The sequence below is a fragment of the Spea bombifrons genome, chromosome 5, assembly GCF_027358695.1.
Source record: "Spea bombifrons isolate aSpeBom1 chromosome 5, aSpeBom1.2.pri, whole genome shotgun sequence".
In the NCBI taxonomy this organism is placed as follows: Eukaryota; Metazoa; Chordata; class Amphibia; order Anura; family Pelobatidae; genus Spea; species Spea bombifrons.
Window position 1 is genome coordinate 23266496 of NC_071091.1, and position 24965 is coordinate 23291460.

General features: G+C 41.2%; 1 protein-coding gene across 1 annotated transcript in view; it reads left to right on the plus strand.

Moving 5' to 3' along the window:
* Window positions 1-451: 451 nt before the first annotated feature.
* The window catches only part of TAX1BP1 (Tax1 binding protein 1), a 33995-nt gene continuing 9481 nt past the window's right edge, over window positions 452-24965 (plus strand). Inside the window, exons 1-7 of the mRNA XM_053466111.1 lie at window positions 452-650; window positions 4602-4785; window positions 12036-12138; window positions 14959-15146; window positions 16284-16442; window positions 24308-24456; window positions 24560-24650. Of these exons, the coding sequence (XP_053322086.1) occupies window positions 4609-4785; window positions 12036-12138; window positions 14959-15146; window positions 16284-16442; window positions 24308-24456; window positions 24560-24650 (867 nt within the window). The 5' untranslated portion in view covers window positions 452-650; window positions 4602-4608. The remainder of the gene's footprint in view (window positions 651-4601; window positions 4786-12035; window positions 12139-14958; window positions 15147-16283; window positions 16443-24307; window positions 24457-24559; window positions 24651-24965) is intronic.

Genomic DNA, 24965 nt, shown 5'->3' on the forward strand with positions numbered 1-24965 from the left:
CTCTCTCTCCTCCCCTTCCTAATGCAAGGGAGAGCTTGGGTCAGTCAGTGCTCCCTTGCGAATGCACAAAAAATAAAAGAGTATGGCCGGCACCACTGATTAACAGGTCCTTATTTCTATAAACTTTGTAACTGTTGGGGCTGTAATACAGTCGCGCACCCAGCCAGCCCTTCTGAACACCTACAAGTGCAGGATATCAGGGGAGGAAAGAAAAGCATAGGGACTGCCTCTACTACACAGGGACACGGATACAATTAGATTATTTTCTTTAGACATTCTTGCTTAACACGCCTTTCACCACCGCCGTCCTTCCCTATGCTTAATGGGAATTGTCGTCAGGTAGCGGTAACATAGTCTGACTGTGACGCACACACCGCTGCCGTCACTTGCGATCAGCTGATGTTCAGCATTCCACCCAGCCTCCGAAAAAAACTCCGTGGTCTTTGTACCGGAAGTGATGTAGCCAAGACTCCCAGCGAAACGAAAACAATCGCCGCGGCTGACACGCGGAAGCAGCAGCTCCTTGCGCATTCACAACAGACCGTTCCCCGTGTCGCCTGCCGCTCGTGACGCAGCAGGTCCCGGCAAAACACCGATTGTTACCCCGACGATTAAAAACAAACAAGAAGCTCCCTGCCAGCGAGGTTGAGGTAAGAGCCGGGCGCCGTGAGAGACGGGTACTGTTTTGGTTTTGGAATAAGTCGTTACTCCGTGAAGACTGTCGGTCGCCTGCCCTGGCTTATGCTGAGCGGCGTCTCGGTAAATCCCCCCCGGGTTGTGAAGGTCACTACAGGCCTCTCTGGCGTCGTTAAAACTCTGTGAGGGCCGGGCTAGAACTACAGCCTTCTATTAGCTCCACCTTTCTGCTCACTCTTGGTTGTGGGGGGAAGGGGCGGGGATGCATGGCTGTTCCAGCTACCTGTCTGTCAGGTAATAGGGGCGGGACTGTGTCATTGCAGTACTGCTCATGCGCTGTTAATTTCATGCTTATAAAAATATAAACATGTTTGAGCCACAGTGTAGCTACTGATGTCTGGTGAATGACTGTGTTTTGGATCATGAGGCACGAGCCACCTGCTTTAGGTAATGTTTATTCTTAAGAAGTACAAATGTAATCAATCTTTTGAAGCAATCAGAATTTATTTTGATAGAATTGTATTAACTATAAGGCCAGTTGTACTTTTCATAATTGTTTACTCATCTATGGTGTATGTTATAGAGAGAGAGAGAGAGAGAGAGAGAAGTAGGAGCTGAACCATTCTTTGGGGTGTTGAAATACACCCATTGCAATAGCTGTATCATCATCATCATTATTATAATTATTATGATGATGTAATACACGTATACGCCTTGCTGTACCAATATGTGATCCCAATTTTCTGCACATATGATGGTGCAAATATGTCTCTTGGAGGGTTTTTCCTGTGGACCAAAATAATCCCCAGTAGTTTTTTGATGCAGTTGATGCGACATCAGCACCAACAGACTCTCCATAGTTACTGATGCATGTGTGTTTAAGGGCCAGCTGCGGCATGGCACGGGAGGGATAGTTTTTCAGATGGCACTCACTATAGAATCTAGCATGATAAACACAATGAACATTTGGTAAATGTAACGATAAAATGTTTATTGCCCATAACAGATATTTAAATATCTGGTTTCATTAATAAAAGATTGTTAGATTATGCTGAATATCCCATTAAAGCAAAGCAATTTATCGCCGCTCGATGTCTGCGGAGCTAGCGATGTTGTAAAACACAATGTTGTTTTTGTGATTTGTTGTAGGTTATTTCATTTTCATCGTTCCGTGCCTCATCAGAGTTTCCGTAGGATTATTATAGTTCCGGGGTAGTGTTTGTACCGCTCTGTTAAACCAAGCGGGGATCTTGGAATTAACTGCTGGATCCGCTAATCTCTTTAACCATTTCAGCGCTCAGGGTTGTTCAGCACCGGCGGCATGTTGAGTGCTCGGCTAAACGTCTCTGATCAGAAGAATCCGATTATCTTTGCGTGTGCACTCACACACAGCCATGCCCAGACGGACATGACAACTGCTTCCTGGAGATTAAGTGTTTCCATGTCATAGAGAAGCGGTTCTTTGCCGTAAAAATTATTCATTCCAATAATTCGAATGTCCGTGATGTATTTTCCTGGACAATGTGAATTAACGGTTTTTTTTCTTGACCTTCCTATTGGCGTCACTGCCTGTCACGATAACTTTTCTTGTTTATTTGCCAGAGGACAATACATGTAAGCAAACAGTATATACAGGTTTCAAAGCATGAAGCATGCACATGAACAATAAATCTTAATTATGTAACAGATGGCATTTCTACAATGTTCATCACCGTGTCAAGCGGCCTAAGGGTCAGATCGTCAACTATTAGGACGTCAGATAAGACACATCATATGGGCCTGAAGAAGGCAAACCATATCAGAATTAAGTCTGGCTTAGATAATACAATATTTGTTTACAGACGATGTATACATACGGCGTAGCATAAATAACGCAACATCAGTGTCTCAGAAGACAACTTTACTTAAATTGAATGAAGCAACTATTATTATTATTGATTTATATAGCATCATCATATTCCACAGAGCAGTTATTTGCATATTAGGAATATATTATTATTTTTTTTTACTTTTATTATATATATATTACACACCTTCTTAATTTGACTGTGCGTTATAAAGATGAGCCACTTCTGTAAGGTTCATACTTCACTCCCCTTGCATGGGGTCTGTACCATTACTGCATTTAATGTACCTCCCTGTAACCGCCATCTAGCCATATTATATATATGACCTGTTTATCTACATGTGCTACTTCTGTTTTTAAAAAGTCCAGAAGTTTTATTCTTCCCGTGAATTTCATAGTTTTCAGGGTAAAGGAAATGACATCATCGCGAAGCCCAGTCGCCTTGAGCTTTCCTAATGGCTCTCTACATCGCATGCTTTACCAATAAAAGGGAACGTGATGACTGATTTGGAAACCTGGACATTACACAAGCAGGAGTCATTTCCAAACAGAAACCTTGCATGCGTGTCATCGTAATATGGGCAGGGCGAGAGGGAGCCGTCCGAGAACAGAAACCTGTGTGTGATCCTTAAGCTTTCCATTCCGTAAGGCGGAATGCTGTGTATGCACATAGATATTTGTGTACACGTCGCACCCTGGTTTCTAGCATTCTTACTGTGTTGCAAAGATAACCTTATCTAGCGGCTCAGATAACCAGTCCTGCTACGTGTGCAGCAATTTCAAAGAAAAACTTAACTGGAGAAAGACTCGGTAATCATGAAGTCTCTTCTATCATTGATAATTTTTGGGTTTTATGCAATTTCCCCCCTGCTCTTTGTAAATATGAGCTGTGTGTACATGACCATATGGCTAGCCCAGTGATTGCATAGTCATCTTCTTGCATGAAGCGCCCTCAACCTTTCGATGAGCGAGCGGCCCATCTGAGTCTGTGGAAAAGGAATAATCACACAGCCGTCAGTGGGGACAACTTGGAAATATTATTGAATACAAGTGATGTTTGTTTCTTCTGTTCTCGGAATAAACATATATGTCGACACAGAGGGTTTTTTATGTTGTCATAATTAACGACACGCACATGGCACAGCTATTGACCATGATACTTTTCTATTGACCTTGTACTTTTTTGAATCTATTTAAAGAATCCTCTTGTGCAAAACCGTTAAATTAACACTTTTGGAGCTTAGAGATATTAACGTCAGCCAACTTTTTAAGCCTCTTACCTCCCACGTTCCTAGTGTTTTGGTTTTTTTTTTAAGGTGTGTTCAAAAAGCTCTTTACAGTCCGTTGCTCACAATTGCCTTCCTCGCATTGTGTAAGAGAACAGGTACTGGTCATTTTGGATTTTAGGTCAGAGCGACATTTTGGACAATAATATATACTATATATATATATATATATATATATATATATATATATATATATATATATATATATATATATATATATATATATATATATATATATAATCTCAATCACATAATAAACAGGAATTACAAACTCCTGAGCTTCCTGTTCACTAAAGGGAGGGTTGACAGGAGAGTTTGCGGGAGATTTGTATTTTCAACTTAATGTCATTATACATTATGAATGTCCACGTCAGAGAGCTTCTGTTGCATGAAGAGCTTGGCTGACCCTGTGTAAAGTATACTTAAATCAGTGAGATTGCAGCTCACGCTGGAGAAACCTGCCAATATTGGCCCTTCATAGTGATCAGCATACCTGGGAACTTCTGGGCTTCGGCTACCCGGAGAACTGGTGCTTCACCTGGCAATCTCTGGGTCAAATCCGGACAGTTCCCAGGTATGGTGATCAGTGAACAATGGAGTTGAAACCACAATTCTCCTGCAAACTCCTGTAAATAAAACTTAATGTTGAACAATTCTTAGCAGTTGTCATCTGACTTTTGCTGTTTTATGCTGATCTAGATGGATGTATAGCCTTCAGGCTCTTAAAATATTGCTTTATTGCTGTTTGTGTTTTTCTGTATAACACTATATCATGGTACCGCGTAGTACATGATGTTTCAGTTGAGTATGCTAAAAGTAACGTTCCGTTGCAGGGTGAATATGTCGGTGCCGCACAATGTACCATCTCCAGACAGCGCGATGCAGGCAACTAATTTTGCCCACGTGATCTTTCAGAATGTGGCAAAGAGTTACCTTCCAAATGCCCCCCTGGAGTGTCATTACACGCTAACCCAGTATATCCATCCACACCAGAAAGACTGGGTTGGCATTTTCAAGGTAAGCAAATAATCATTTGCATTTTAATATTAAAATTCAGTATCCAGTATACAAATAATAGTATCAGGTGTCTTAATTTATTGTAGCCAAAATGGCCTTGTTTTCTGTTTATCTTCTGGGCACTAAGCTTCGCAATGTCTGTCCTTAACGGAACACACACATGTCCTAAAGAAGCCGCCTATGCAAACGATGCATATGAAAGTACTTTGTAAGTACAAAGTTATAAAAATAATGTGCTTACCTTTTCAGAGAGGCTTCAGCTCCCCACACACTCTGCTGCCCTCAGATGTTTGAAGCAGCCAATCAGTGTCAGGCAGTAGCGTACCTAAGGGGGGGTGGGGGGTCGGTCCGCACCGGATGCCGCTCATCATGGAGGTGCCAACTTGCCGGCACCGGGCACCCCTCCAGAGACGGTCAGTTAAAGTGAGAAGGGAGGGGGATAGATAGTGAGACGGGGGGGTAGAAAGTATATTGGAATAAATAAACAGTGAGAATGAGTGAGAGAATAAATGAATGTGTGAATGCATTGTGAGAATGAGTGAGAGAATGGATGAATTGTCTGAATGAGGGATATAATTAATGAGTTTGAGAATGCATTAATGTTAGCAATCATACTCCTATCATGCCAAGTCAGCTAGTACATGCTGGAATCTGTGAATGCCTGGGCATGATAGGAGTGTGATTGCTGTTAACAATCATATATATATATATATATATATATATATATATATATTATTTAATTTTTTTGTCCTATTTTGGTGTTTTACTTACCTTTTAAATAAGTGTGATTTTTTTTTTTTTTTTTTTTTTTTTTTATGGTGGGGAGTCATATTCGGTTTCGGACAGGTAAATGCTTTCAGTTTCAGTCCAGAATTCATTTTGGTGCATCCCTACTACTAAGCCAGACAGTGAAGTGGTAGGCTTACACCACATCAATGTCTGCCTCTGTATATAGTGATAGGTGTTATGCTGTACCACCGTCATTGTCTGCTTAGTATATAGTGGTAGGTGTTAAGCTGTACAACCGTCAATGTCTGCCTCAGTATATAGTGATAGGTGTTATGCTGTACCACCGTCAATGTCTGCCTCAGTATATAATGATAACAGTAATGCTGTAGCACCTTCAGTGTCTGCACCAGTATAAAGATAGAAGCTGTGCAGTTTTAAAGTGTGTGTGTGTGGGGGGGGGGGTGCCACATACAGGATCCGCCCCAGGTGCCAAATACTCTGGGTACGCCCCTGGTGTCAGGCAGGTGCTTCCCATGAAATCAATAGGAGCGATTTCCACGGGTGAACATGAGGGTCTCGGTGGACCCCAGCTTGCAATGTTTGCTGAGCTGACGCTGGAGGTGACGGGGAAGTATGTAACGTACAAGGACGTGTGTTTGATGAACACATCAGTTACATGGTAAATAGCCAGGGATAGGGGAGTGCATATGGGAGGGATTCTGCAGGGGGGATCCCCCCCATACATTTGCAAGGGGAACACCAGATCAAGGGACTTCTCGGCTATAAAATGAATGATTGTACCTATGATGGCTGGAGTGTCCCTTTAATGATAATGGCACCCTGTGCAACATTCAACAGGTGACAAGCCTTGTTTAATTTTATTGATGGCCTTCGTTCCCAATGGAGAGAGAAAAAAAAAGAGTAGAACAAATTCCGTTTCTTATCTTTTAAAGGTATGCTGTTATTTTCATTTTAATGAACTGTTAAAATAAAGACGTCCAGTATAAGCCATCAACAATTCATTTCCTGAACAAAATGCAAATGTTGCTAGTAGGGCTGCAACTAACGATTATTTTAATAATCGATTAATCGGCCGATTATTTTTTCGATTAATCGATTAATCGGATAAAAAAAACAATATGCAAATTTTTCGTTTATTTAAAAGAATTTAATGAACTGGATGTTAAAAAACAACTTAAAATTTACATTAACATTCTTATTTTGTTATGATGTAATAAAAAACAATATTTTCAAAGTACAAGAACCCAAACACAATATTTATGAAACAAAATAACCCCAAACATTCTGAAAAGAGGTGGACTATTACTGTTCAAGAAACTTTGCCCCAGCACTTTGCACTTTGCACCCAGCACTTTGCACCCAGCACTTTGCACCCAGCACTTTGCACCCAGCCCTGGCACTTTGCACCCAGCACTTTGCACCCAGCACTTTGCCCCAGCCCTGGCACTTTGCATCCAGCACTTTGCACCCAGCATTCAGCACTTTGCACCAGCACTTTGCACTTTGCACCCAGCCCTGGCACTTTGCACCCAGCACTTTGCACCCAGCCCTGGCACTTTGCACCCAGCACTGGCACTTTGCACCCAGCACTGGCACTTTGCACCCAGCACTTTGCACTGTGCCCCTGCACCCAGTCTCTAACTCTGCCCTGCACCCAGCCCTGCCCCCACATTCTGCCCTGCCCCCACACTCACACTCTGCCCTGCACCCACTCTGCCCTGCACCCACACTCACACCCTGCCCTGCATCCCCACCCCCACTCTGCCCTGCACCCAGTCTCCCACTCTGCTCTGCACCCACACTCACACCCTGCATCCCCACCCCCACTCTGCCCTGCACCCAGTCTCCTGCCCTGCACCCCCCACCCCCACTCTGCCCTGCACCCCCACCCCCACTCTGCCCTGCACCCCCACCCCCACTCTGCCCTGCACCCCCACCCCCACTCTGCCCTGCACCCACACTCACGAACCGCTCTGTGCGAATGGAGCCACTCGCACAGAGCGAACCGCTCTGTGCGAATGGAGCCACTCGCACAGAGCGAACCGCTCTGTGCGAATGGAGCCACTCGCACAGAGCGAACCGCTCTGTGCGAATGGAGCCACTCGCACAGAGCGAACCGCTCTGTGCGAATGGAGCCACTCGCACAGAGCGAACCGCTCTGTGCGAGTGGAGCCACTCGCACAGAGCGAACCGCTCTGTGCGAGTGGCTCCATTCGCACAGAGCGATTCGCTCTGTGCGAGTGGCTCTGTGCGATCCGTGCACATAGACATGAAGAATACTTACCTCCGGAACGCGTCACATCCGTCACGTAGCTAGAAGGCGGAGACTGCAGAGCGTGTAGCAGAAGCGGGGAACGCTCGCGGAGGTAAGTAAAAGGAGCCGAGTGCTCCAACAACGAATTGATCACTCGATTAATCGATAACGGAAATCGTTATCGATGATTTCCGTTATCGATTATTATCGATTTTATCGATTCGTTGTTTCAGCTCTAGTTGCTAGAATCCAGAGTATTGTATTTTTAGTTTAATTAAAGTGATTTTCCATAATAATAATAAAAAAATGTGAAAAAAATATCTAGCGTTTCTTTTTGTGAATTTGAAATTTTTGGCAGGAACTCAAATGCCAGAATGGCTTGCAGGGTAGTTTATTGCATTTAGTCTTTCCTGGTTCCGATGGGGTTATTTAGCTGCGCCTGCCAAAGAAAGGAAGGCATGTGTTAGTTTAGCTGGAAGATGGCCCAAGGGGAACAATAAAGTACAGGAAGAAAGGCTACTGTTAGTATGTACTGTAAGGTAAACGGGTTGCATAGCTGGAAATCTCCCGTAATTAGTACTACACAGTACCGCTTGTCTTTTTTTTTTTTTTTTTTTTTTAGGTCAATATTAATTGAAATGGCACAGACCTTGAATAAATCCTTGTTGGGGCTGCAGGTCTGTTTTTTTGTTGTGTGTGTTGTGTGTGTTGTGTGTTTTTTATTTTTTTTTTATTTGTTTAGTATTTTCACACAGAGAAATATATTGAGATACTAGCTTTATATATGCAAATTAATTATTTACAATTAGACAGATTTTACTTGGGTTAGCATGGCTGCAGCTGTATATTGATGGACCGTAGTGCATCACGGTAGGGCCAACGTAGTGTATTTTTCTTTCTGCTTTCAATGTTCGTTACAGGTGCAATGACCCCGTGGTAAACGTTACATTAGGAAAATTATTCTGCCGATTGGGCTGTGAATACATTTGTATTGAGTATCCTAATTGCATATTGCAGTGTGTTTTGGAGAATGTGTGTGTTCTCTGAGCCAATTTCCCAGTACAGTCCAGTACAGACAAAGCTGTGCTATCCAGGAGGACGACAATCTTGTGTTGCTGTGTCTTTCCAATTCTATTTCATTTTAACAGATGGAAATGGTCTAAAACTCCCTAATGTATAATCATTTCAATGCAATTTGTTAATTCAACATTCTAGACGAACCAAGCTTGCTTTTAAAAACCTACAAAACAGCTCCTCGCACACTTTAAGCAAGAGGTTTCGAAATCCTAAGATGCCCAAGATACACACGATCAAAATGTGTTTCCTATTGTTTGGCTCATATTTATTCTTTTTACAGCCTGATGCTAAATCCCAAAAACGTGACTTTGGGGTATTATATGATCGCTCTTCTTTTGTTGGAAGAGTATGGCTAGACAAATCTCCGGATCTAGCTGCAGTTCCAAGCTTCCTGTAGATCATACACATTAACCACGTATACACGGTGGAAACTGCCCATTACTAGCCGGTGCTACGTGTTCCAAAATATCACTGTGCCAGCTTTTATGCTATTTTTAAGTGTATTCTCTCATACGGTTTGTAGGGATGCACCGAAATAAAAATTCTGAACCAAAACCGAAAATTCAGGATTCACTTGGCCAAAACAAAAATGACACCCCCACACATAAAATAACCACACTTTTATTAAAAATAAGTGATACACCACAATTGGACAAAAATAATTCAATAACATATATATATATATATATATATATATATATATATATATATATATATATATATAAACAGCAATCACGCAGCCAGTACATGCTAGTACCTGGACATGATAGGAGTGTGATTACAGGCTCCCTATAACCATGCTATCCTCCCCACACTTACACATCCATACTATCACACACACTCATTCGCAAACATTCATTCGCTCATTCATTCACTTAATCACTCTTACTTGCTCATGCACCCTCCCAAACCCCCTTACCTGAACTGCAGATCTCTCACTCGCAAACTTCTGCAGGGGCTCGGCTTCTTCCCTCTGAAACTTCTCTTGTCCTGGCCCAGAGGAAGAAGGTACAGAGCAAAGTCATGTTACGTGCATTCACGTGACTCTGCTGGGTTCCTGCTTCTCCTGGCCTGTACAAGAGACGCTGCTCGTACTGTGTGTGCGACCAACGCACAGGTAAGCAACCTGGCCCCTGCGGAGGATTATATTCAGCCATTTTCTTTTATCCTGCAAAAGTAGGACAGGCTTGAAAACCAGGACTCTTGGGAGGTATGCAATTTGTATACAATAAAATGCGCTGGAGTCCATGCAAAATAAACTCCAGTATGTGTTTTACATGCAGATGGGGCTAAAGTTCCCCTTCAATCTTTTGACTATAACTACTGACAGGCATAATATTGCATCAGTGCTCAGGAAATTGACCCCTTTAGCTTCCCTATAGAAAGCCATGGGATGCATGCGTTGTTTCAAAATGCCCACCTTAAAGGACTTGATCCTAGTGACATCAGAGATCTGTAGCTATTGTGAAGTCGATATATAATAAAGCTGTACACTTCTGTGCACTTGTGCATTAATATTTAGCCCCCTTTGCAGCTATAACAGATTCCACTCCTCTGGGAAGGTTTTCCACAAGATTTTGTGTTTGTGGGAATTTCTGTCCATTCAGTAGAGCATTTGTGAGATCAGGCAATGATGTTGGCTCCAAATCAACGTTCCAGTTCATACCAAAGGTGCTCGATGGGGTTGAGGTCAGGACTCTGTGCCGCCGGTCAAGTTCTTCTGCGCCAAACCCATCCAACTGTGTCTTTATGGACCTTACTTTGTGGGTACAGTCATGCTAAAATATAAAAGGGTCTCCCCCAAACTGTTCCCACTAAGTTGGAAGCATAGCATTGTCTAGAAGATGTGTGCTTAATAATGAGCTCTGTTTCGTCTTGAGGTTTTATTACGTGAACAGGAGAAACATTTTATCTACATAACTTTCAATATGGTTTCAATTATTCATCTTGGTGGCCTGAAGCCTTTATCTCAATTATAAACATAGTGGCTACATATACAGTTTTATTGCTTTTCTTTGAGGATTTTCCATTTCTGTGGCAAGAATGTCTTTTTTTTTTCTTTTTTTTTTTTTTTTAGCTTCAGTGCAGTTTTTCGTTGTATCATATTGTTATTTGCTCTATTAACAGACGGGGATCAAACACATTAACATAGACAGAAGGGGTTTAAGATTTCATGTCAACGTAATGTCTCAATTCGGTGTTAAAATTAGTTAATGGCCCTATGTGCTACCAACACCAATTTATTTTGTGACATCATCTAAAAGAATCCCTGACAGCTTTGTGCTAATTAAAGGAAAATGTTAAATTTACTTACGTTATAAAAAAAAAATGCCAGAAACTAGATCAACACAGGGGATCAGTTGCACATATTTTGAAAAAGTTTATGGTTTTAAGATACACAAGCAAAATAGGTTTTCTTATTTTATAATTGAATATGTTTTAATATTTATGCTGCTTTATAAAGTTATATAAATCTTGCATTACGTGAATGTTATTCTGTTCTAATCAAATAGACTCCAACTGAGAGCTGGTGATGACAGTGTTCAGCTTCCTGGAATTTCCTCTAGGAGAAGCTGCTCATACCAATTGCCGTATATTATAAACCAGTTAGAGATATTATAATCATTTAGTTATATATTTATTATATAAGGACATACTACCAGTATACAGTCCAATCCTAAAAATACAAACTTTGAATAAACAAGATTTTAGTACGCTATCTTGGCCGAAGCACATAAGCGTGCTTACCACGTCAAGTTGGGTGCCAGCGGGAATAGTGTTAGAAGTTCTTCATCAGGAAGGACAGTGATCCTAGAGACACAGAGCGGCGCTAAAAAATCCTAAAAACGTAGGGGTCCTAAACCTTATTTGAATCATGGATTTGACTAAGATTCAGGGTAGCTTAATACCTATTGTGTGCATGTTTAAATTCCCTTACTGTGTTATCTTATGCTAGGAGGCATGAATCTTGTACTCGTTCAGTGTCTTAGCATGGTCCAGCTGGAAAAGTTTTAGGTAGGTGAACACTAGTGCCAGGCTCTGTACCATGGTGTCATATAGACATACACAGATCACTCTTTGAGCACCTTATCCACTCACCATTGACCTCAACAAGACTTTCCCCATGCTTCTTGCCAGTCATTTAATGTTTTGTATATTTCTTTTTAAGGTGGGATGGAGTACCGCTCGAGATTATTACACATTCCTTTGGTCTCCTATGCCAGAAAATTATAAATTGGAATCCACGTGTAATTGCGTGGTGACTTTTCAAGGTAAGCCTTTGCGCTATGGTGATATCATTTTCTCTGTCATTGGCTTTTATCTACATTTTTTTAAGCCATATTTTTCTTTTTTGAGAACTACTGGCACGTTGACCTAATTTGTCAATTTGTCACTAAGGTAGCGGAATCTGAGACTAATTCAGTAAATCAGGAGACCACAACACTGGTTTCAAAATAGATTATTACATATGCATTAAAAAATAAATGCTAAAGTGACTATTATAACTGTATTTTAGAGAAAAAAAATATGTACATTTATTACAGGACAAGTGCTATTATTACTACAAACAGTAGAACTAAAATGTATAGCAGATGTGGACATGCCATCTGGTTGACAGATACTCCTCATAGTCTTGGTGAATAAGACCATTATTGAGTGTCGATTTGCTTCCTTAATAAATTGCGTCATATAAAATGCTCTTAGCATGATATTACAGAAAAAAGATGTACAAACCATACGTTTCAGAGACCGCTCAAAGTAACAGATGGGTTTTGCTTTGTTCCTCGAGCCGAAGTTATTGACCCGGGTTTTATCAGCATTGTACCGTATTTGCTTGATTATAAGACGAGGTTTTTTTTCAGAGCAAATGCTCTGAAAAATACCCCTCGTCTTATAATCGGGGTCGTCTTATAATCAGACCTCAAATAGATCTGACTATGAGACGACTAAGATCCAGATCCCCGCGTAGACAACTTCCGCTGCAGCAGGAAGGAGGTGTGGCCAGCAGCGGGGGTTGTCTGCGTCCATCACGCAGACCTTCCCCGTCTGTCAGAGATCAGAGTTCCCCGTGCCGGTGCCGCGGGGAACTCTGATCTCTGACAGTCGGGGAAGGTCTGCGCGATGGACGCAGACAACCCCCGCTGCTAGCCACTCCTCCTTCCAGCTGCAGCGTAAGTGCGTGGGATCTACACGCTGCCCCGGCTACATGACAGGGAAGTCAGAAGCACCGGTAAGTTTTGGGGGGGGGAGTGTTAAATGGGGGGGCATAAGGCATTTCTGGAGGCAGAGTGCTCTGTGAAATGCCTTTTAACCCCCTTAATGCCACTCTGCCTCCAGAAATGCCTTTTTAACCCTCTATACGCCACTCTGCCTCCTGAATGCCTTAAACCTCCCTATATGCCACTCTTCCCCATAATATGCCTTTTAACCCTCTAAATGCCAGAGTGGCATATAGGGGTATAAGGCATTTCTGGAGGCAGAGTGGCACATAGGGGGTCAAAAGGCATATCATGGGGCACAGTGGCATATAGGGTTAAAAGGCATATCATGGGGCACAGTGGCATTTAGAGGGTTAAAAGGCATATCATGGGGCACAGTGGCATATAGGGGGTATAAGGCATTTCTGGGGGCAGGTTGGAAAATAGAAGGAAATAAAACCAAAATATTTTTCTCAATCATAGCTTTTATAAAAAAAAAATAGTTTAGATGAATTAACATTTACTGGTAAAGCTTTTTTCCTATAGGGTCGTCTTATATTCAGGCTTTTTCTTTTTTTTCCCTAAATTAATATTCATATTTTAAGGGTCGTCTTATAATCGAGCAAATACGGTATATTTTATTTAGGCCATTCTCGGGCATTGGCTACAGTGTTGAGGCATTACATACGGTGCCCAATTTGCTAGATACTGGGATGCATTACTACCAACTATTGTAGAAAACCCATTCTTTTATGGATCAAACAGCCGAAACAATCAGGTACTTCAACCAAAAGAAGAAACACCTTAGATCCTCCCCATAATGTTTCTTTTTTGTGTGATATTAGCATATTGGCTATAGTCTATACAATGAATATACAGCTCTGTAAGCTCTCTTTATGAAGCCTTCGCTGAAATGAATGCCGTTAGACATGTGTGTCTAAACCGATGACCCTGTTCTGGTCTGAAATTTCTAAACCTGGTCCTGCATTCACATCCAAGTGTAGTGCTTGTGAAAGTACGCAGAATAAACGATTGAATTTATGAACCTGATACTCTGTTGATAGAAAAGCTGCTTTTCTGTTTAAATAACTGCTACTAAAGAGTCCCATTTCTCTGGATTGCGCACAATGTTAGCGGTGTTAATATTTTGTAGAGAATTTTTAAGTAGTATGTTAAAAAGCTTTCCTGATTCCAGAGAAAATATTTGCGTTAATACCTTTCAGTACCTTACTCCTTCTATGTAAGCCAGTACAATTTTACATTCCCCTCGTCCGACAAAATGGCTTGTGCTCTGTATCTTGGACTTATAACATATGCATGCATTTGTGCTCCTTATACATGCAATCAATAATATTGTGAATGCAAAAAAATAATGTATAATAAATTATATATTTGGGTTACTGCATAAAACTCATCTTTAAAGGTACACTCCAGCCATCATATGAACTTTAATGAATTGGATGGCTAAGTTACCCTGTACTTATTATTATTATTATTAATATTATTATATATTTTTTGTGGCCAAATACATTGAGAGGTTCATCAGAATTTGGGGTATTTCCCTGCCCCTCAGCTTTACGTTTGATCTGAACGTGTCTCCTGCGCAAGGTTCTCGCCTCAAGCTGGTAAGGCTTTCCTGCCACTGGTTGGCTACATTGAGTACCAAGTATCCCATAAGAATGCTTCTATTGCTACCAAGCCCTGAAAGCCCCATATTCTTAACATCAAGAGGTGTTGTTCTGCTATCTTAGCATAAGCCCCTCTGTGGTCTTGGTGTCTGGGTTTTGTCAAGTGTTTTCCTAAACCTGCTGTGAGAACCTAAAGGCTCATCTGCAAAGCTGCTGGTTTCTTCTGGATGTGAACAGTACAGTTAACGCATCTTTAATTGTTTAGGATACTATCTCCCCAACGATGATGGGGAATTTTACCAGTTTTGCTATGTGACGCACAAGGGGGAGATCCGTGGAGCGAGTACACCTTTCCAGTTTCGGACATCTTCTCCAGTCGATGAACTTCTAACCATGGAAGATGAAGGCCACTCGGACATGCTGGTTGTGACTACTAAAGCGGGACTCCTGGAGGTAATGATGTTTATAGATTTACTGTGTGAATTGCTATGTACCCGTAGATATATACATTGCATCTAATTCCTTATGTTTTTGTGTAGCGCATCCATCCTACGCATAAAATGTCAGTTGTAAAGAACTCTTAAGCACCAATATTTGCTTTTTATATAAAACCATCACTGAGTGTAAGAGGTGAATGATGGAAAGGAAGAACAAAATATGTGTTCATAATATCTAGCATGTCCTTTCTTGGTGGATGAACTGATTAATATTGTGAAGTTTTTTGCCGTGTAACCTATGTTATTTTGTACTATTTTGGGTTTATCTGTTTTATGTATATTACATTGCCAGACAGGAATGTAATTTGTGAGACGGCATAATTACGTTTATTAATGGAAAAATTCTGCTTTACCATGTTTTTAAGGTGACATTTGGTAGTTAAAAAAAATAATTCACAACAAATGTTATTTTTTAGTGGATTTCCCGTAACGTTTCAATGTACGCGCTGTTTATGACCTAAAAATGGAAATTGTATCCTAGCACCGGGAGTCTAAGTATAGACTATAAACCTGGAACCAAAGACATTTTGTAATGTTTTAGAAATTACCTTTCATGGCAGTGTATAGAAAACCTTCATCTAAAATTCTCATTTAACTATTTCACTACTGCAAGGATAGAGCCTCACAGTCAAGTTTTTTAATGTGTTTTTAAAGGGATTGTGGACTGTCTATTAAGATGATGGGCGACACTTTCACGACCAAATGCGGCATTAAACAGTATGACCAAACAGTCCACAAAAATAGTTTTTTAACCATGTAAAACTTTCTCATTCATACTTTGCTGGAATCACTTAATTGTCATGTGACAAAAGCAGCTACAGATAACAAAAAAAAAACCAAAAGAAGCTTTTTCTATGTGATTAAATCCTTAGAGGAAATATACCAGATCTGTCATTTTATTTGCTTTGCATGCTACAGGGTATCGTTAATGTGCAAGTGGAACAGCACCTTTTTAAAGTTTCTTGACTGCACAGTTACAGTATAATCCATGGGGGAAAAACAAATATCAAATCTAAAAACTGTTCCATGTTTGCTTTGGATTACTTCTATTACTTCTTCATAGCTTTGACAAACAATATGTTTATGTTTTTAGTTAAAAATTGAAAAAACAATGAAAGAAAAGGAGGAACTGTTAAAGGTGACTGCGGTGCTGGAAAGGGAAACGGCCGAACTGAGGCAACAAACGGAAGCTCTGGAGAATCAGCTTATCCAGAAAAGAGAGGAATCGGCCGCACTGGCACTGGAGAAAGAGGTAAAAAGCGACAAGTTCCTCTTCCACTGCAGAATATACCGCGAGCCCCGTAGATACTCAGCGCCTTATATGCTTCACCGCCACAAATAAAAACTCGGCCATCGCAATCCTAAGCACCGCTCCGGTCACGCTTGGAGGAAGGGAGAGAGGAGATGTGAAAGAAACATTTAAATACTTAACAAATTACAGGAGGGAAGTTTATATTAGAGGCAAAGTGTTATATACTTTTACCTTTAGGAAATAAGTAGATATCCGATATACATTTGTTAGTAGTGCATGTGTTTGCACGCACATCCTCTCGTTGCACAATAATCCTAACACATGCTCCCTGATGACCCCCATTGGCCTGTATCCGCAACTGCATGTCTTTCCGAGCAGCGCAGGTCAGCCGTAGTTAGTCTCCTCTGCACATATTCTTGCATTTCATTTCTAATCCTACATATTCATAGTGTTCAGATCTGAATGAAATTCACGACTATGGTATTGGCTCTCGTGGCACGCTAGCAACTCTAAGCCCTGACCCAGATTTAGAGGTACGATGACAAGCCATATAGTATAAAGTGCATGGGCTGTGTGTGTTTACAGAGTGCAGGTTAATTCTATTAACCTCCTGACACGTTGGCTTTTATGTTGTGAAACGATTAGAAAGCATCAGGATTTTGGTACCAATTTCGGACCAAAACCATTTCCAGATGTGTTGCTGCGAGGACGTGACGGCCTGCGGAGACATTGCCGTTTGGTAGTCTGCCTTTTGGGTATTGCTTTATTAGTTTGTGTAGCTGTATTGTGAGTCATTTTTTTATTGTGATTTGCCTATAAAGAGTTATTTTAAATCTGAAACTAAAAAAATTTACCATATTTCCCCAAGTATAAGACGCTCCTTAATTTTGGGGGCCGAAATTTTAAAAAAACAATATTACATAAAGTTATTGTACTGGCTGCCTGGGCATTATATGAGTGCGATTGATGTTAGCTGCTAGCAATCGCACTCCTATCATGCTCAGGCAGCCAGTACATGCACATCACTTTCCGCCTCCCTGTGCCCCCTACACATGGATCCATGCTAACACACACACATACATACACACACACACATACATTCATTTAGTCCCCCACCTTACCTGAACTGCAGATCTTCTGCTGCTACTCGCAGACTTCCGTGGGGGCCGCTGTTTCCCTCTGCGTTCCTCGAACAGGAACTGAGCGGAGTCATGTGATGCAATATTTTCAATATTTAAGTGATAGTGAACAGGGCAGCTAATCCTTGGAGGGATGTGGGATTCCTCCTAACAAGGGAAGACCTATGATTACAGAGAATATAACTAAAAGAAGACAATGCGCCGGCAAAGTATAAGTATAAAAATATATAATTTATTAAATAAGTAAAAATAGCAAAAAAAAGACATACAATAATAAAATAATAATCAATAAACAATAAAATAACCTAATAAGAAAACCTTCTTCAGCTGCAGGGTAGATTTTTACTTGTATTTGAATTCAGTGTCTGGTAATTAAGTGCTGTGTATCATACTAAGGTATCTATTATTTATCACAAACACCTCTCGGTCGTACGCTATTTTTTTTATTTGCGCTTCTCTTATGTTGTACGTGTTGTTGGCATAATGCCTCTAAATAGCAATTTTAACGTCCTTGTTTACAGTGGAGTAGCGTGCAATAAATCGGGTAATTTAACATTTCAGCACTTATCTAAAACTTAACTGACATCCGGGCTGACGTCAGAAGTGATAAAACACAGGATTCAAAAAGCGTAATGTCCTTTCCGGCAGCAGCTTTATATTTAACTGCGTAGAAAGGTAAATTTGCCCTGGAAGGATGAGTCACGCTAATTGCCCCAAGGACTATTGTTTCCAACGGACAACGAAGGTGTTTTAGTGGCCATAAACAGGTAAATCCTGTTAACATTTGCAAAGCGTTTTTCTAGAATATGACGCCCTAAATGAGATCTACACATCTCCAGTCCTTGGGGCCGCAGAGGAGACTGGAATTATGTGTACCCTTGTCTGGAAACGCATAGTTTAGTACATTTTTAACTGAGGTACCTGTTCCCATGCTGGGTTACCCAAACATTGGGGTCTGCATGTGGCCCTGGAGGACTTGTGCTGGTCTGAAGGTTCTTTATATGTAAAATATAGCGCAACCTATATGTGCCAGCAAAATGGACAGCGTTAGACGGCAATTTATTTTGCTTGCCTAATTATGAAAGAAATATAGAGCATTGGTGGATGATTAAAGCCCTTTGACCTCTCCTCGATTGACAATACGGAAGTGAGTATGGAAAGTGAGTGAGTGCTGGAATCCACGCACTCCTATAAGGCCCCACTACCGATCTGGAGTGATTTAGACCCTGTAAGATGCGATTAAGGCAAGAGCTTTTAGATGGGACCCTTAATTAAAGTCACTTGATTCTTAATTGTTGTTTATCGGATAGTAGCCTAGTTTTAAGCAGAAGGTCTTATGTTTTGGATGACCATGAAACCAGATCATGACGAGGGAGACTCTGATGCATTCAGGGCTTTGAGATCAATGTAACTAAAGAAAAGCAAAAATAGTGCTGTCTTGATACATTAGGTGCTTGTGTTCATGAAGCGGTTTAAAGCCTCTCTAATAAAGCAACAGAGTACATGTGTGATATGCTGCCGTTCGGTTGCGGGTAAGAGTCATATTGCTTTATTTGCATCATTGAATTGTCAGTAAGCCTGGTCTGGACATGGACATCAGATTTTATTGATGGGGGAGGTGGGGGTTTAGAAGTCTGAGCTTATGTTGCCCTCTTGTGGTCAAAGAGTGCTTCAAGACTTGCATAGAGGCTGCCACTTCCAATTTCCTCGAAAAATGTCTTCCCATATGTTTGGTCTAAAGTTCTATATTCTACACCATCAAGGGGACAATCCCAGTGACAAAGTACATTAGGGCCATGTCTCACCCAAATGCCCAACATGGGGTCTGTAACGAGAAACGTAAATGCTGATGTCCGGACGGGACTTTCAAATTGCACAGCTCCCCCTTGGCTGCTCTAATGAGGGTTTAGGGCCGCTGCCGGAAGCCTTTGTATCTTTAACTTGCTATTCCATATATATCCACTGGGCTATCTAGAGCAACAAGAACCTCAGGCAAAATTTAGGTTTGACTTCATCTTTTCCGGCCCTGGCTAGTGTGTCGTTGTGGCCTGTTATAGTATTGGGCCACTAGACTAGAATTGCCCCCTGGGCTGAATGTTGCCAATCCTCCTTTTGTTTTATGTTTTATTTGCAATTTCACATATAGGCGCCAGGCAGTCGACAGCAACGCGTATTTAATATTCTTCAGCAGAAAACTCGGTGATGATTATTGTAGAGCATCACATTGAGTGGTTAACAGATTCTTGTTTTGCGGTAATAAAGGAATCTTCAAAGGACTGCAGATCTATCTTCTTTCGTCGGCGATGCTGGCAACATCAAGGTTAAATAAATAAATGGCTGTGATGTTTGGTGTGGTGAGGATCATGCCAGGCAGAGTAGATGGACCGAACGGCTCTTATCTGCTGTCAAATTCTATGTTTCTATGTCTTAAAGCCAACTTTAAGGAATACCTGTGATTTATTTGCTAATGCCCTGCCAAATATTATTATTTTTGTATTAATTGGGTATTTTATTACAATGGTGTCAGATTAATTATTGTTGCTTTGAACCTGAAGTACAAATATGTATTTTTTTTGTTGAAATGCAATCTAGGTAATAATTTTTATTTATTGCAAGGCTCTGTAGTTGGACCATCAAAATCTTTGTTCTTTTCGTATAATCCCGACTGGTGATAAGCCTGGCTGTTTTTTTTAAAATAATTATTATAAAGAAGAACATAATGTTCAATAGAGGTAACAGATTCTTTATATCTTTTCTATTGATTAGAACAGCGCTTGACTCATTACTCATTTGGCGGCATCTCTCCCAATAAATTGGGTTTGAGAACCTATTTGTAGTCTTACAGTCTATACATTTAGAGTTGGGAATCTCTTAATAGAATCTGAATTTGTGCAGCATGTTGTATATGTCCTGTAATTGTGCGATTAAAGTAGGTTAAGCAGATGTTTTATTTTCTTCTGAAGGTTTCATTGCAAAAAAAAAAACAACTCAGAGGCTTTTCCACCTTCTATGACCTCAACCTAGGCTTAAGTGTCACATGATCATTTTGGTTGCCCGGCAAAAGTTTTTATGATTAAAGATGTTTGGGTGGTCATTATCCATAGAAATTATGTTTCTAATGCTGCATTTAGATAAAAAGTGTTACATTAGCGTAGGTAGAAGAACACATATATGGTTCTGCAGCAGATCTCCATTGATTTTTTTTTTCCTCCTCAGGATCAATCAGCCCAACCAGCCTATGCTACCCAGACAGGGTTACGGTGCCTGGAATAGGGACTGTTCAGCAACAGCTTGGCACTGTTGGGATCTATGGGTTCTGTACTTTTCATTGTGGATATTGGTTCAAGATTTTTCTGGTTTAGAATGTAACTGTGTTGCTTGTGGTCCTGAGTCACATTCTTTGTCACTAGATGTTTGCTTTTAGAAGTTGAAAGTGCAAGTTTGGAGAGAAGACTTGTTACGCGGTGCGTCTGAGTACTACCCCTGGGTGCTTGTAAAAGTTGATTTCTTAATTACTGTAGCTCAGAGCATGATTTTCACAATTAATGGGTAAACACAGCCCTCATTATATTTTATTGTACCCAAATAGTTGAGAGCTAACTTGGATGTTGTCCAGTATGGGAAATTGGCAGGTTAGTCTGACCCTTTCAGTGCCAGATGTGCTCGCAATTGCTAATTGTGGCTGCTGACACTAGCCTGTAGTTCCTGGAACTACAATTTAAACAGCTGTTTGTTTTTTTAAAAAAAATTGTGCAGTCTGTTGGGTTCCACGACATTGGACGTTCTTTGGTTTGGAGGGAGGAAGACCCAGCAGGCGATCACCCGTCTGTATGTCTCAATAAATACTTTAACTGCCTCCCCCACCCGTCATTCTTATATCCAACAATGGGAGGCTGATCTGGTTTGAATGGACTGCAATGGTCCACAATTCTACAGGTGGCCAATAAAATCCCCATCAGCTTATCACTGAAAGAGAATGCTCTGAGTTGGTTCCATAGACTCTTTCCATAGGCCTCAGATAAACGCACAAGATGGTGTGGGCAAAGGAAGCTGGTTCACAACCTATGGGCCTGCTGCACACTTCTCTACCCAGTTTGAAGTGTGATATATAACTTGCTTTCTCATATGTTGGAAGCCACCAGCCCATCAGACTCCTTTAACAGCCCTTCTCTGGCCCCAGTTCTCATGTATTCAGAAAAAAGGGAAACAAATGAGTAGCTTTGCTTCCTCATCAGATGCTGTCGGGACAAACTTAGGAGACACTCCCTACACATGCTTCATATTATACAGAACTTTTAGCTCCTTTTATCATATTCAGCTAGTATGTCCGTTCAAAGTATAGTGGACCTCCCTCAACAGGACAAGGTGATAGAGGGCAGAGGAGAATAACCGGAAACGGTGGTGTTTGAGGTCCTCAAGGAGTCGTGCATCAGGGTAATTCTGTATTTGAGAATGGTGATTATGGAAATTAAATTCCTGGTTTCCATGTCTTGCGTACAGACCTCCCACGTCGATGTGTGATTAACATATCTGGTAAAATTGATATCCAATGCAATCTACTAGTGTACCCTTCACATGCATCCAGAAAATGGTGGGCGCCAATGGCTACAGCTTCAGACTGATTTGTCTGCAGACCGGCTACGTTTTGAGTGAGAACGCGTAATGGTTGTAGCTTGGTCTCATTGTCAATGTTATAGATGAGCGGTGTTTTAACCCTTTCAATGTCATAGTATATCACTATGCAAAATACTGTTTCCTTCGCAGACGTCATTGACCGTATGGTTGCAAATGAACGTGATGGCTTTGTTTAAAACCAGCTAAAATCCAGATTTAACCAGCCCTTTATGGTTTCCAGCTCACATAATCTAGTATACAAGATCTTTTATTCAAGTTATGTTATCTCCCCAGTGAAGTTCTTCACGTAACAGGCAGTGCTTGACCAGTTTATCCGGTTTTACATTGAAATGATTCCAGCACAATAGCCCTTATCGCTAAATGAAATGACACGGGACTGAATTCAGCATATTGATATACCGTATTTGCTCGATTATAAGACGACGTTTTTTTCAGAGCAAATGCTCTGAAAAATACCCCTCGTCTTATAATCGGGGTCGTCTTCTAATCAGACCTCAAATAGAGGTCTGATTAGGAGACTAAGATCCAGATCCCCCGCACCGCTGCAGGGGACCTGGATCCTCCTGTCGTCGCCCCCCCCACACACACACACTTACCGGTGCTTCCGGAGGTGAAGTTGGCAGCGGGGGTTTGTATGCGTCCGTCGCAAATACCTTCCCCGACTGTCAGAGATCATTGTTCCAGAGTTCCTGATCTCTGACAGCCGGGGAAGGTATTTGCGACGGACGCATACAAACCCCCGCTGCCAACTCCACCTCCTTCCGGCTGCCGCGGAATGAGACGTCAACCCGCTGCCCCGGCAATACACCAGGAAATTGGAAGCACCGGTAAGTAAGTGTGTGTGTGTGTGTGTGTGTGTGTAGGGCATTTCTGGAATGCCTTACACCCCTATATGCCACTCTGGCACTTAGGGGGTTAAAAGGCATATTATGGGGCAGAGTGGCATATAGGGAGGTATAAGGCATTTCAGGAGGCAGAGTGGCGTTAAGGGGGCATTTAATAGTGCACTCTGCCTCCTGAAATGCCTTATACCTCCCTATATGCCACTCTGCCCCATAATATGCCTTTTAACCCCCTAAATGCCAGAGTGGCATATAGGGGTATAAGGCATTTCTGGAGGCAGAGTGCTCTATATAATGCCTTTTAACTCCCTTAATGCCACTCTGCCTCCTGGAATGCCTTATACCTCCCTATATGCCACTCTGCCCCATAATATGCATTTTAACCCCCTAAATGCCAGAATGGGATATAGGGGTAAAAGGCATTTCTGGAGGCAGAGTGGCACATAGGGGGTCAAAAGGCATACCATGGGGCACAGTGGCATATAGAGGGTTAAAAGGCATATCATGGGCCACAGTGCCATATTGGTGTGGCAAGCCTGGGGGCAGATGTGCGTAACTGGGGGACAGGTTGGAAAATACAATAGAAAATATAAAAGAAATAAAAACAAAAAAAAAATATTTTTCTCAATCATAGCTTTTATTAAAAAAAATAGTTTACATGAATTAACATTTACTGGTAAAACTTTTTTCCTTTAGGGTCGTCTTATATTCAGGCTTTTTCTTTTTTTCCTAAGTTAATATTCAGATTTTGGGGGGTCGTCTTATAATCAGGGTCGTCTTATAATCGAGCAAATACGGTAATCCTTTTATGTCGTCATATTCTGTAGGAGCCTATGAAGTCCTTGTCATTTCCATAGAATATAGTCTTCTATTATTACTTTGAGGACCTTCCCCAGTTAACAGTGTAAATGTAAAGGGGCAGTTTACTGCATATTAAAATGCTCTGTGTGTGCTTTCATGTGCCGTGCAGCTGCCCTCCTCCTCCTCTATGATCTGACAGTTCTTCCTTGGAGCAGCCAATTGGTTTCAGGAAAGTAATCACATTCAGATCAATGGGAGCGCTTTTCTCAACAGACCCCCGGAGCACTCACAACCCCATGGAGATTTTGATGGCCACCCTACACAGTGGTAGACTTTTTAGGTTGATGAATATAGGAACTGAGCTTGAGCTGATCTTCTTGAGCAATTCTTGCATAAACCTTCTTTAGGCAAATAACTGGTAACTGACTTGTCTCTTTGTATATTCTAGGAATTAAATCACAAGTCTGAAGTGCTAAAAGCTGAAAGTGAAGAATTGAAGAGAAAATGTAAGGAGATGTCTACTAAAATCCTCCAGCTTGAAGAGGACGTGATGGCTGTCACTCAGAAGGCCATAGCAAAGGAAACTGAATTGGACAGGTACTGTATTATGTGTGATATGTAGACATCTTGTATCCAGTACAAGTTGTATCTCCCTTAATAGAACATGGTAAGACTTTTCTCCTCTTTGTGTACATTTCAGTGTAAAAGATAAGCTGAGTAAAGTAATGCTAGAGAAAGAACAACTGGAATGTCAACTGAAGAATGAGAAGGATGAGAAGGAACTGTACAAGGTAAACATGTTAAGGGTTACTTGTTATTTTTGGGATATAAATATACCGGAGCAAATACTAAACTAATGAAACGATGTAATAGAAAGGGATCATACGTATGTATGTGTTATAGATGAAAGGGATGTCAGAGTAACAAAAGTGAAGACGCGCTGATGTGGATGATTTAATTTCAATATATGTATGCATTTTCTGCATAACCTGAAACTGTTGTTAAATAACGGCAAATGCAAAGATTTAGACACAAAATGAGTAGTTTATTTGGGTTGTGTATACTGGAGTGGTGGAAAAATATTATCTAACTTGTGCTTATTCCAG